General features: G+C 43.0%; 1 protein-coding gene across 1 annotated transcript; it reads right to left on the bottom strand.

The window, feature by feature from the left end:
• Positions 1–1038: 1038 nt before the first annotated feature.
• Positions 1039–8528, bottom strand: nyx (nyctalopin). Its single transcript, XM_068039975.1, has 3 exons — positions 8456–8528; positions 3105–3173; positions 1039–2432 (listed from the first exon to the last, which is right to left on the bottom strand). The coding sequence occupies exons 1-3, from the start codon at positions 8526–8528 to the stop codon at positions 1039–1041; spliced, it is 1536 nt and encodes a 511-aa protein (XP_067896076.1).
• Between the last annotated feature and the right edge of the window lie 4593 nt (positions 8529–13121).

The raw sequence follows: 13121 nt of genomic DNA, 5'->3' as shown, positions 1-13121 counted from the left end.
AAGGAAGACTTTTCAGAAACTATGGGACCATAAAATCTTCTGTCCTCAGTTAATATTCTGTTTAATAAACCAGCCTTTATGCAAACTGTATGCAATGTGTGACAACTTTGTTAAAAAAATCCTGCCTCAATAGATAGCTAATTTCAATGTTTTCCTTTTAATTCTATGTAAACTGTCATTTTTACTTAGTTATATGAAACGAACGTTTCTAATTACTTCAACCTAAACATTACAAGTTGCACCTTTCACTTGTTTCTGGACAAGAGGTTTCCAAAGCAATACACGATTACCCCAATCCTCCCAGATTACCACTGATAACATAAATCTCTGCAAATCATGCAAAAAGGATAAAATGGTTATTGTGGCCAACATCCAGTCCACATCCGCTATATTTTATTTTACTAAGGGCTGCGCTTATGCAATAAATTCGTGCAAATGAATTCTTACAAGATACACTTATAATACATGAATTACAAAAACACACCGTGTTCACAGATTATATAACGCCACGTTATTAATAAATTACAGAACATAACAGTAAAATATTCAATATCACTGACTATTGTGGTTGTCGATCGCTGCAACATGAAACAATATGAATCATTTTCCCCCTTACAAAATATAGTTCTCGTAAAAAAAATTGCAGTTGGTGCTGTGAAATTACAAAATACAATGTGAACTAAAGACACCGCTTTTTATGTAAAGCTTCAATTTAGCAATAAACTACCAGATTAGATCAGATACAGCACGGGGATTTGTTGGGATAAGTCCCAGAACGAGACCAGATGTTACTCTATGACACTGGATGACAAGACAAGCAGCCAACAGAGAAACATTCTACAGTTCAAACAAACACAAGACCGAACCCCTGTGCTAATCACAACCTTCGGCGAGCTAAGTTCAAATTCCATTTGCCCAACTGTGTATTTTAAAGGACGCCGAGTACATTCGAATGGATACTGTCTGGTTTTGCCCCAATGAACTTTCAGTGAAGCCCAGGAAATCTGGCACTAGCAGAATGGAAAACTAAATACTGTCTCATATATTATAAACTAAAATTGTAAGGAATGTAAGAATCTGAATACGTGTATTATTAGGATAAAGTTCGACATTAGCTGCTGCAGACACCGCCTCATTGACTCCGCTCGGGTCTGACACGTTCCGAAATATTTCGGTGGTGTTCTCAGTGGCCTCGTACATTTTTGGAAAAAGTAATTTAGAGATAAGACTACTGAACCTATCCTCGGTGGTGGATCGGAGCCATTCAGTCGGGTTCGGGGCGTAAACTGTCACGTTCTGTTCCACTGGATCCAGGCAAATACCTTCTGCAGATTTGGCGAAGAGCACCTGACTCAGGTCCATACCGCTTACTGAAGATGGGGAGGCACACGGGATGTCCCTGACCAGTTTGTAGTTGTCCATCCATTCTTTCAACCACTCCATCTTACAATCACACTCCCAAGGATTTCTGAAGACAAAGAGTCTCCCTATGAAGTACACTGGCTGAAAAACTGCAAGCGGCAGTGAAGTCAGGTTATTGCTATTCAGATGCAGCGAGATCAGACTGGTCAGGTTTTCAAAAGCCCCCTCTTCGATGTAACTGATGGTGTTTCTGTCAAGGTAGAGAACTTCCAGCTCAACCAGCTCACTGAACCAAGTACTGGACACATTCACCAAAATGTTCCCTCCCAAGTTTAACATCTTCAGGAGTCCGAGTTCTTTGAAGGCAAACTCGGGAAGAGTGCTTAGGAGATTGTCATTAAGATAGAGATACTCCAAATTCCCGCAGTCTTTAAAACCTCTGTCATGGATTACCGCAATTTTGTTGTCTTGAAGATTTAAATATTTCAAACTGCCTAGTCCTTGCAGAGAGTTATAAGCCACTGCTTCAATCCTGTTCCGCTCCAGGTACAAATGGGTTAGCCTCTCCGTCCCTCTCACTGCTCCAGGTATTCTCCTGAAATTGTTCTGCCACATTGCTAGTTCTTGCAGAGAAGTGACTGCTATAAAGATCCGGTCTGGGATATTAAATAGATTGCAATTAGACAAATCTAGTTTCAGGAGGCGTTTGAGGCCAGTGAAAGTCCTGGTGTGCAGGTATCTAATGTACTCGTTGTGTGCCAGTTTGAGCTCGGTGAGATTGGGCAGCCCTTTAAAAGCTCCTGGGGTGATGAAGGAGATGTTGTTGTGGTTTAAAGATAAAGATCGGAGGGCTGGAAGAGTACCGAAGGCCTTCTCTGACAAAAATTTGATGCTATTTTTATCCAAGTTGATAGCGGATGCCTCACATGGAAACTCACTGAGGACTTGGGGTAGTCCTGCTCGGTCACAGAGAACAGCACAGCTCCGTTCCTGAGTACAGGTACAAGCGGGAGGACATAAACGAGCACAAGCCCAAGGGGCAGAGACATGCAGAGTCGCAAGAAAAAACACTGAGAAATAAATGAAATAAAGTGAATGTAGTACAAATCAACATAAAAAACAGACCAAGACAGAAATCATAAAAAGGCAGAAAACAGATGAAAATATAAAGACCCAGAAGAGATCATTCAGATCAGAAGCAAGAAAAATACATTACCAAATACAATTCTTCCATTTCATTTTCTTTTGAAAAAAACTTTTCAAATTTCACCTTTTGGTAAACTTACATTGAATTACATTACATAGAATGTACAGCACAGAACCAGACCATTCGATCTAACTGATCTATGCTGGTGTTTCTGCTCCACCCGACTCTCCTGCCATCCTTTCAACTAACCTAATCAGATTATCCTCCTATTTAATTGTGAACTCTTCATTAAAATTATTTTGGCAAACGGCTTTCATTTATTCTAGGCTACCTCCTCTCCTGAAGCTGGTGACTCATGTTGGGGTAATGTACTGGTGAAGTCGTCCTAGACTTTGCCCAAGTGAGCATTCTTCATCTGTGAGCCTCAAGGTAAACTATTGGATTGTGGCGGGTACAACATTTGAGCCGATTCCTGTTCCCATTCTGCAACCATCTGTACTTACCATCAGACCATGTAGGATCATGAAAAGCAACCGTGGGGTTTTTCCTTTTCCCTCTTTGGCATGTGAGCACTGAGGTCAACTATTTACCCTACCAACTGGCTCAGAGTTATGTCGAGGAGGAATGCGAACAGCATCGGTCACCGGGTTCTCAATCTTGCAGACTGAGGAAATACAGGGAGAAAGTTTCATATTCTCAAAAGTTGGCGCGAATGGTTCTTGTTATAAATAAAAGCAGCAGATATGTTAAAGTCCTCTTGTGTAAACAAATCCATGAATGGATAAGGAAATTATATTATAACCCGAAAAGAAACGATCAGGAAGAAGAAATTATCAGAAGAAACTATGAAGTGGAAAAAGCAGCAAGAACAGAAATAGGTTACCAAGCCAAGCAGTAAAGGAAATGTTCAAGCAAAATTAAGCGAAAGGTGCGGGAGCTATAAGAAAATGTACGGCCAGCGAGGTTCACGAAATAAATGACCAGATCGAAAAACCGGAGCCAGGAACCCCAGACTTCCACCTTATATATGTCATTGATTTCTCTGGTGACTGCAAAAGAATTGCATTAAGGTTAAGATAGGGGCTTACTAGTTAATCACATTGAATGGTAATACCGTTTAAAATGATCAGAAGCATCCCTGTGCTTTTTCATGTGTAGCATCTCAGGATACAGATGTAAGGAGTTGACCTTTACCGAACGCCATCTAAAAAAAACGAAATATCAAGTTAAGGAGTCGGTTCAAAATGTACTCCTTTTGCAACGTAAGGCAAATAGCCTAAGATCAGTGAAATGCAGAGTTACAGCACGTAACAGGCACGTTTGAAATATTGATAATGAGAACCTGTACAAATCATTATCATGAATTGAAGTCTATTTGTTTATTAAATTACTAAACATTTTACCTACCCTGAGCAGAATATGTTGTTTCTCCCGTTTTCCAATCAATAGTTGTTATTCCTGTCTCGATTGAGTTCCCAGTAAAAAAAAAATCAGGAAGCTTCCGGCAATTTTTCGTAAAGCCATCACTTAATGCATCGACAAATCTGCAGTGTGAGAAGGGATTAGCCACGATCCTGCGGATCAAACTGATAACGCCCGTAACCTTCCTTTAAAAAACTCTCTTGAAAATCACAGATTGTTGCTGCCTGTGTCAGTCGTTCCAGCCCAGACACTACATCGCAAATAAAGATGAAAATGAAATAAAAACAGAAAGTGCTGGAAACACTCAGCAGATCTGGAAAGCGAGAAACAGCTTTAACGTTTATGGTCAGTGACCTTTCATCACATTTGCTGTTGTGGGACTTTTCTGTATGCAAACTGGCTACGAAAATGCACTTCAAAAGTAATTCGATTGTGAAGCACTTTTGAGACATATTCAGGAATTGATAAGCAGCTATATAAATGCAAATTTTTTATCTAGCTCAATTCTGAACTAGCAAATTGCTTAACATTGCAGTCCTTAACGGATGAAACAGCGGATTGCAAACTTGGTTCAACAATTATATGCAAGCAAAATGTAAAGCAGACCATGTCCAGTAATACCAAGAAACCTGGATGCAGCAATGCATTCCTCCTGCAAGTACCATACAATGAAAAATGTAGATTCACTGTATTAATGTGAAGGTACTTTGTTGAAAATTTAATAAGGATTCAGGAAATGTCAAAACATCCACTTGTGATTTCAAATAGGTAATTTACATATTGTGAGTTAATATTTATATCACATTTTAAAACAAATTTGCGCATAACAATTGCTCTACATACTCGAAGCTGGCTCCAATGTAAAAGAACTATGTGAATTCGAAACCTGTATATTACTACTTGTATTGATAAATAATGTGTTAACAAGTAGTATATCTCGTTGTAGAATCTGCTGGGCATTGATATTTTCTCAGATGGTGGATTAATTTTCAATGGGGAGATGATAGCATAGTGGTATTGTCACTGGACCAAAAACCCAGAGTATTGCTCTGGGGATATTGGTTTGACTCTTACCACAGCAGATGGTGAAATTTGAATTCAATTAATAAAAATCTGGAATTAAAAGCTAATCTAATGATGGCCATGAAAACCATGGCAATTGTCATAAAAACCCATCTAGTTCACTAAAATCTGTGAGGGAGGAAACCTGCTGCCCTTACCTGGTGTGGCCCAGACCCACAGCAATGTAGTTGACTCTTAAATGACCCATCAAGCCACTCAATTGTATCAAACCACAACAAAGTCGAGAAGGAATGAAAGTGGATAGACCACCCAGCATCGACCTAAGTACCGGAAATGGCAAAGCCAGCCCTGTTGACCGTGAAAAGTCCTTGTGGCAAAGTTGGGAGAGCTGTCCCACAGACTAGTCAAGCAACAGCCTGACACAGTCATACTCATGGAATCATAATTTACACCATCCCTAGGTATGTCCTGTCCCACCGGCAGGATAGACCCAGCAGAGGTGGTATACGGTTGGGAGGGAGTTGCCCTGGGAGTCCTCAGCTTCGACTCTGAACCCCATGAAGTCTCAGGACATGGGCAAGGAAACCTCCTACATGACTACCATGTACTGCCAACCCCCCGCCACCCCCCCCCCCCCCCGGCCTCCACCTCAGCTGATGAATCAGTACTCCTCCTGAACACCACTTGGAAGAAGCACTGACAAGTGCAGGATGTACACGGGGTGAGGGACCTCAATGTCCATCACCCAGAGTGGTTCAGTAGCACCATTGCTGTCCAAGTCCTAAAGGACATATCTGCTAGAATGGGTCTGTGGCAGGTGGTGAGGGGGAAAAACATACTTGACCTTGTCCTCACCAATCTACCTGTCGCAGATGCATCTGTGCATGACAGTATTGGTATGAGTAACCACCGCGCAGTCCTTGTGGAGACAAAGTCCTGTCCTCACTCTACCATTAGCATCAAGCCGGGAGACCAACCCCTGTTTAATGAAGAGTGCAGGAGGGCATGTCAGGAGCAGCACCAGGCATACCTCAAAATGAGGTGTCAAGCTACAACCCAGGACTACTTGCATGCCAAACAGCATAAGCAGCATGCAATAGACAGAGCTAAGCAGTCCCACAGCCACCGGATCAGATCTAAGCTCTGCAGACCTGCCACTTCAAGTTGTAAATGGTGGTGGACAATTAAACAACTAACTGGAGGAGGTGGCTCCACAAATATCCTCAATGATGGGGGACCCCAGCACATCAGTGCAAAAGATAAGGCTGAAGCATTTGCAACAATCTTCAGCCAGAAGTGCTGAGCCGATGATCCATCTCAGCCTCCTCCTGAAGTCCCCAGCATCACAAATGCCAATCTTCAGCCAATTTGATTCATTCAACGTGATATCAAGAAATGAATGAAGGCACTGGATACTGCAAAGGCTATGGGCTCTGACAACATTCCTGCAATAGCACTGAAGACATGTGCTCCAGAACTAGCTGCGCCTCTAGCCAAGCTGTTCCAGTACAGCTACAACACTGACATCTACCCGGCAATGTGGAATATTGCCCAGGTATGTCCTGTAAACAAAAAGTAGGACAAACTCAGCCCGGCCAATTATGCCCCATCAGTCTACCCTCGATCATCAGTAAAGTGATGGAAGGTGTCGTCAACAATGTTATCAAACGGCACTTGCTTAGCAATAACCTGCTCAATGACGCTCAGTTTGGGTTCCGCCTGGGGCACTCAGCTCCTGACCTCATTACAGTCTTGGTTTAAACATGGACAACAGAGGTGAGGTGACAGTGGACATCAAGGCAGCATTTGACCATATGGCATTAAGGAACCCTAGCAAAACCTGAGTCAATGGGAATCAGGGGGAAACTGTCCACTGGTTGGAGTCATACCTCGCACAAAAGAAGATGGTTGTGGTTGCTGGAGGTCAATCATGTCAGCTGCAGGACATCACTGCAGGAGTTCCTCGGGGTAATGTCCTAGGCCCAACCATCTTCAGCTGCTTATATAAAAGCAAAATACTGCAGATGCTGGAAATCTGAAATAAAAACAAGAAATGCTGGAAATACTCAGCAGGTCTGTGGAGAGAGAAGCAGAGTTAACATTTCAGGTCAGTGACCCTTCTTCAGAACTAGCAGATATTAGAAATGTGAAAGATTTTAAGTAAGTAAAGTGGGGGTGGGGCAAGAGATAACAAAGGAGAAGGTGCAGATAGGACAAGATCACAGAGAATAACCGACCAGAAGATCATGGAGCAAAGGCAAACAATATGTTAATGGTGTGTTGAAAGACAAAGCATTAGGACAGATAGGGTGTTAATGGAATAAAAACTGAACAGCCACAAGTACAAACATGAAAAAAACAGTGGTTAGGCAAACTGAACAAACTAAGATAAAATAAAAGAAACACAAAAAATATATAAAAAAAGAAAAAATAACTAAAAATAAAAGTAAAATGGGGTACCCGTCATGCTCTGAAATTACTGAACTCAATGTTCAGTCCAGCAGGCTGTAGTGTGCCTAAATGAGATGCTGTTCCTCGAGCTTGCATTGATGTTCAATGGAACACTACAGCAATCCCAGGACAGAGATGTGAGCATGAGAGCAGGGGGGCGGGTGTTGAAATGGCAAGCAACCGGAAGCTCGGGGTTATGCTTTCAGACTGAGCGGAGGTGTTCCGCAAAGCGATCACCCAGTCTGCGTTTGGTCTCCCCAATATAGAGGAGACCACAATTTCTTGTTTTTATTTCATCTGCAGTATTTTGCTTTTATATAAGCAGCTGAAGATGGTTGGGGCCTAGGACATTACCCTGAGGTACTCCTGCACTGATGTCCTGCAGCTGACATGATTGACCTCCAGCGAATACAGTATACTACATTGAAAGAAGTACAAGTACACCTGAAAGGAGTGTTTAGGGCCTGGGATAGTGAGGAGAGAGGAGGTAAATGGGCAGGTATTACACCTCCTGCGATTGCAGGGGAAGGTGCCATGGGATGGGGACGAGGTGGTGGGGGTAATGGAGGAGTGGACCAGGGTGTCGCGGAGGGAATGATCCCTTCGGAATGCTGACAGGGGAAGGGAGGGGAAGATGCGTTTGGTAGTGGCATCACACTGGAGGTGGCGGAAATGGCGGAGGATGATCCTTTGGATATGGAGGCTGATGGGGTGGAAAGTGAGGACAAGGGGAACCCTGTCGCGGTTCTGGGAGGGAGGGGAAGGGGTGAGGGTAGAGATGCGGGAAATGGGCCAGACACAGTTGAGGGCCCTGTCAACCACAGTGGGGGGGAATCCGCGTTTGAGGATCTTCTTTCAATCATAAGGTGAGAAGTGGGGATGTTCGCTGATGATTGCACAATGTTCAGCACCATTCACGATAGAGGCCTGCTACCCGACCCAAACCCGACAGGGCCCATCTTCGGGGTGCAGCTTTCGGGCTTGTTTTGGGGAGGGCCGGGTCAGGTCGGGCTGGACACAAATGGTAAGTATTGAAATTAAAAAACTAACCTGAGCTGGGATTCCGGGATGAAACTGAGTCTGCGCAGTGAGCGAGTGATGTCACTATGATGTCATCATGCATGCACTGGAGCTTCTTGCAGGTTCGGTGTCAGGAAGGTAAGTAAACGGATGGTCAGGTCGGGCTTGGGGCAAAATTGGAGGGACTCCAGCCAGGTTGGGCTCGGGTCTGTTGTGGTTCGGTCGGGTTCGGGTCGAGTTCTTTTTTCCCGACCTGAGCAGGCCTCTAATTCACGATTTCTCAAATATTGAAGCAGTCTGTGTATAAATGTAGCAAATCCTGGACAATATCCAGGCTTGGGCTGATAAGTGGCAAGTAACATTCGTGCCACACAAGTGCCAGGCAATGACCATCTCAAACAAGAAAGAATCTAACCATCTCCCCTTGACATTCAATGGCATTACGATCACTGAATCCTCCACTATCAATATCCTCGGGTTACCATTGACCAGAAACTGAACTGGAGTAGTCATATAAATACCATGGCTACAAGAGCAGGTAAGAGGCTAGGAATCCTGTGGTGTGTAACTCACCTCCTGACTTCCCAAAGCCTGTCCACCATCTACAAGGCACAAATCAGGAGTGTGTTGGAATACTCTTGACTTGCCTGGATGGGTGAAGCTCCAACAACACTCAAGAAGCTCAACACCATGCAGGACAAAGCAGCTCACTTGATTGGTACCCCATCCAAAAACATTCACTCCCTCCACCACCGACGCAGTGGCAGCAGTGTGTACCATCTACAAGATGCACTGCAGCAACACACCAAGGCTCCTTGGACAGCACCTTCCAAGCAAGGGCAGCAGGTACATGGGAACACCACCACCTGGAAGTTCCCCTCCAAGCCACACACCATCCTGACTTGGAACTATATCACCGTTCCTTCACTGTCGCTGGGTCAAAATCCTGGAACTCCCTTCCTAACAGCACTGTGGGTGTACCTACCTCACATGGACTGCAGCGGTTCAAGAAGGCAGCTCACCTGCCTAGATCCCATGAACGAAAAAAAAAGTAATTTCATTTTAAAATCTTCGAACTGCAATCCAAGAGTTCCTGTTGCTTCAAAAACCTTTTATGCCTTCACTTTTTAACTAGTTTATTATTACAGTTGGTATCCTGATTTGGAACAAAAATGGTGCATAATGACACAAGCAGTGCATAGATATTTAATGCTTCATGCCATTTGATAATCTTTTTGAAATTGCTATTAGTAAATTCCAGCAATAGCTCTAATAGTTATTCAATACAACAATATTTCTACTTTCAGTTTTGAGCAATATTTTATCCGAAAGGAATAAATTAAAGAGTCGTCTGCACTTTATCTTAAGGACAACCCCAATCCATTTGATGTTGGAGATTTATAAAGCATCAACTCTCTTTGTTGAACCTTCACAGTCTGAGAAGAAAAACACAAATTGGAAGGGTGATTTGCTATTTTTGGAATTGACTGAATATTGACTTAGTATGAACGATCTACCTTGTAGATCTACTTCTTGCTTCCAAAGATATGCATCTTCCAAATACTGTAGGACTACAGCCAATCTGGTAGGTACTGGGAACTTCCTTAAAACTTGCACCGTAGTATCAGTGCATCTACGACATACACTATTATCCAAGTGCAGATGTTCCAAGAAATTATGGCATCAGTGACATGCCATTACTAATGTCATGCCAAAGTTTCTTGGGCCATTTGTGCCACTCTACCATTACCATTGCTGAAACATCGGGCCAGATTTTGTTGTAGCAGGTCATCTAAATGTGTCTGCCATTAGTTAGATTTGCCCCTGCACTTTTCAGCTCAAGACATTTTTGCCCACAAAGTTGTTGAATGTGTGAGCTGATAATGGTGCAGTGAGGGAAATGACATCTGGAGCCTGAGTGTGTGGAAGTGAGCAGAAAGGCATGGCACTATGCTTAATGGGAAATATAGCCAAGTTAGGAATAGTAGCTTTGCTGAGCTTTGATTTTAAGTGGCAGAAACCACAATGAAATAGTTAAAAGTAAAGGCAGAGCGTGTGAGACTGTAAAGACTAGCCGACACTGGTAATTGCAAGGACATCTGTTCTTTATGGCCTGATTGTGTGACTCCCTGTGCTTTGGAACAAATGGACTTCTGTGAATCAAATGATGTCCATCCCTGTGTGAGTGATAAGGAGTGCTAGGCCCCTCTTATCTTTGTGAGCTGCCACTACTTGTAGATGCAGACTGCACGAAACACTCAGGAATGTACACCTAATAGAGATAGCAGGATGCGCCGCAATTACTTGTCACAAGGGTAGAGACAGAACTCATGATCCATGTAGGGAGTGAGACCAGAATGGTTATTGATGATTCCTATGCTCTTGCTAATTAGCTTGCTTATCCGCTTTGTTTTATCTTGCTGGTACAAAACAATATTTTATTAGTAACAAGTATGTATTGAGAATGGAGTGTATTGTAACCTCAGTAACAGATGTACTGCATGTCACCACGTGGGTGAAGTCGAATTGTACCGCACTGATTGGTTAAACAAGGAGGTGTAGCATGAATCTTAATGTATAAACAGTAGTACCTGTATCAAAAACTTCACTTACTCTAGTGGACCAGACAGACTCTGGGTGGAGTCAGTGTCATTGTATTAGAGTAAGTCAGCCAGCTAAATGCGCAAATAAAGTAATTGATTTTACCTACACATCCGACTCGGTATATTTACTGAACCAGACAGAAGGCAAAAAGAACTCAGATTTACAAGTGAACAGGGTAACCAATAGGCTATCTCCTTAACCAACCAGATTGAAGATTTGAGAAATAAACAGTAGAAGGACTGGGCAAGAGATCGAATTTGAGTGGGTAAATTCAATAACAAATCAGGTACAGAAAGAGAAATAAAGAGAGGGCAAGAAAGATTGGATTTAGAGAGGGACAAAAAAGACATTTTAAAAAACCTACAACTAATGCCTGAAGGAATGAGACTCCACACTTGTAAAGATTAAGTTTCAGTGGCAGAGAGGTTGTTTGACAGTAAGAAATACTTAGCATTCTGTTAAAAAATCACTTACACTTGAACAAACAAGCCCTAACGTTTTCTGCTATGTTTAGTGAGTATTTTGTGGGTAAGTACTGAAACTTTAAGCACTTCAAGTATTTAAATGCCAAGTCTTTCAGCAAGGTACCGATGTAGCAAATAAAAGCAAGAAATGCTGGAACCACTCAGCAGGTCTGGCAGCATCTGTGGAAAGAGAAGCAGAGTTAACGTTTCGGGTCAGTGACCCTTCTTTGGAACTGACAAATATTAAAAATGTCACAGGTTATAAGCAAGTGAGGTGGGGGTGGGGCAAGAGATAACAAAGGAGAAGGTGCAGATTGGACAAGGCCACATAGCTCACCAAAAGGTCATGGAGCAAAGGCAAACAATGTGTTAATGGTGTGTTGAAAGACAAAGCATTAGTACAGAAAAGGTGTTAACGGACTGAATATTGAACAGCAGCAAGTGCAAACATGAAAAAAAACAATGGGTAAGCAAACTGAACAAACTAAGATGAAATGAAATAAATGCAAAAAAAAGGTTGTAAAAAAATGTAAAAAAGAAAAAAAGAAGAAAAAAGAAAAAACAACTAAAAATGAAAGTAAAATGGGGGGCCCGTCATGCTCTGAAATTATTGAACTCAACGTTCAGTCCGGCAGGCTGTAGTGTGCCTAATCGGTAGATGAGATGCTGTTCCTTGAGCTTGCATTGATGTTCAATGGAACACTGCAGCAATCCCAGGACAGAGATGTGAGCATGAGAGCAGGGGGGAGTGTTGAAATGGCAAGCAACCGGAAGCTCAGGGTCCTGCTTGCGGACCGAGCGGAGGTGTTCCGCAAAGCGGTCACCCAGTCTGCGCTTGGTCTCCCCAATGTAGAGGAGACCACATTGTGAGCAGCGAATACAGTATACTACATTGAAAGAAGTACAAGTAAATCGCTGCTTCACCTGAAAGGAGTGTTTGGGGCCTGGGATAGTGAGGAGAGAGGAGGTAAATGGGCAGGTATTACACCTCCTGCAATTGCAGGGGAAGGTGCCATGGGATGGGGACAAGGTGGTGGGGGTAATGGAGGAGTGGACCAGGGTGTCGCGGAGGGAACAATCCCTTCGGAATGCTGACAGGGAAAGGGAGGGGAAGATGCGTTTGGTAGTGGCATCACGCTGGAGGTGGCGGAAATGGCGGCGTGTAGGAAAGCTTGTGGAGTGCTGATAGCCTCACCATTATTCTTACCATAAAAACTGGGCCAATGTTCTGTGCTTATTTCAGGATTGCTTCATGTGGCAGGCTTGGATATGTTATTAATTGACATCAGATTGAGAGATGCCCAGGAAGCAGTTTCAAAAAATGATGAATTAACTTCTAGCCCCGCTTTCTTATTTTTCTTTGTTCATGGGATGTGGGCAATGTTGACAAGGGCAGTATCTGTTGCTCATCTATAATTCCTCTTGAGAAGGTGGTGGTGAACCATCTTTTTGAACCACCACAATCTATGATTTTGAAGATCCCCCAGTGCTGTTAAGTAGAGAGTTCCAGGAGTTTTAAAAAAATTCATTCATGGGATGTGGGTGGCATTGGCTAGGCCAGCATTTATTGCTCATCCCTAATTGCCCTTGACCCAGTGACTATGAAAGAACAGCAATATATTTCCAAG

Source organism: Heterodontus francisci, chromosome 10 (genome assembly GCF_036365525.1).
Source record: "Heterodontus francisci isolate sHetFra1 chromosome 10, sHetFra1.hap1, whole genome shotgun sequence".
Classification (NCBI taxonomy): Eukaryota; Metazoa; Chordata; class Chondrichthyes; order Heterodontiformes; family Heterodontidae; genus Heterodontus; species Heterodontus francisci.
The sequence above is the reverse complement of the archived record's forward strand: the minus strand, read 5'-3'. Positions and strand labels throughout refer to the sequence as shown.

Excerpts from the sequence above, each read along its gene's own strand:
- nyx (XM_068039975.1), bottom strand. The coding sequence starts at position 8,528 with ATGCATGATGACATCATAGTGACATCACTCGCTCACTGCGCAGACTCA. Across the intron at positions 3,174-8,455 it reads ATCCCGGAATCCCAGCTCAG|TCTGCAAGATTGAGAACCCG; the intron begins GTTAGTTTTTTA and ends GTATTTCCTCAG. Across the intron at positions 2,433-3,104 it reads ACATAACTCTGAGCCAGTTG|TGTTTTTTCTTGCGACTCTG; the intron begins GTAGGGTAAATA and ends TTTATTTCTCAG.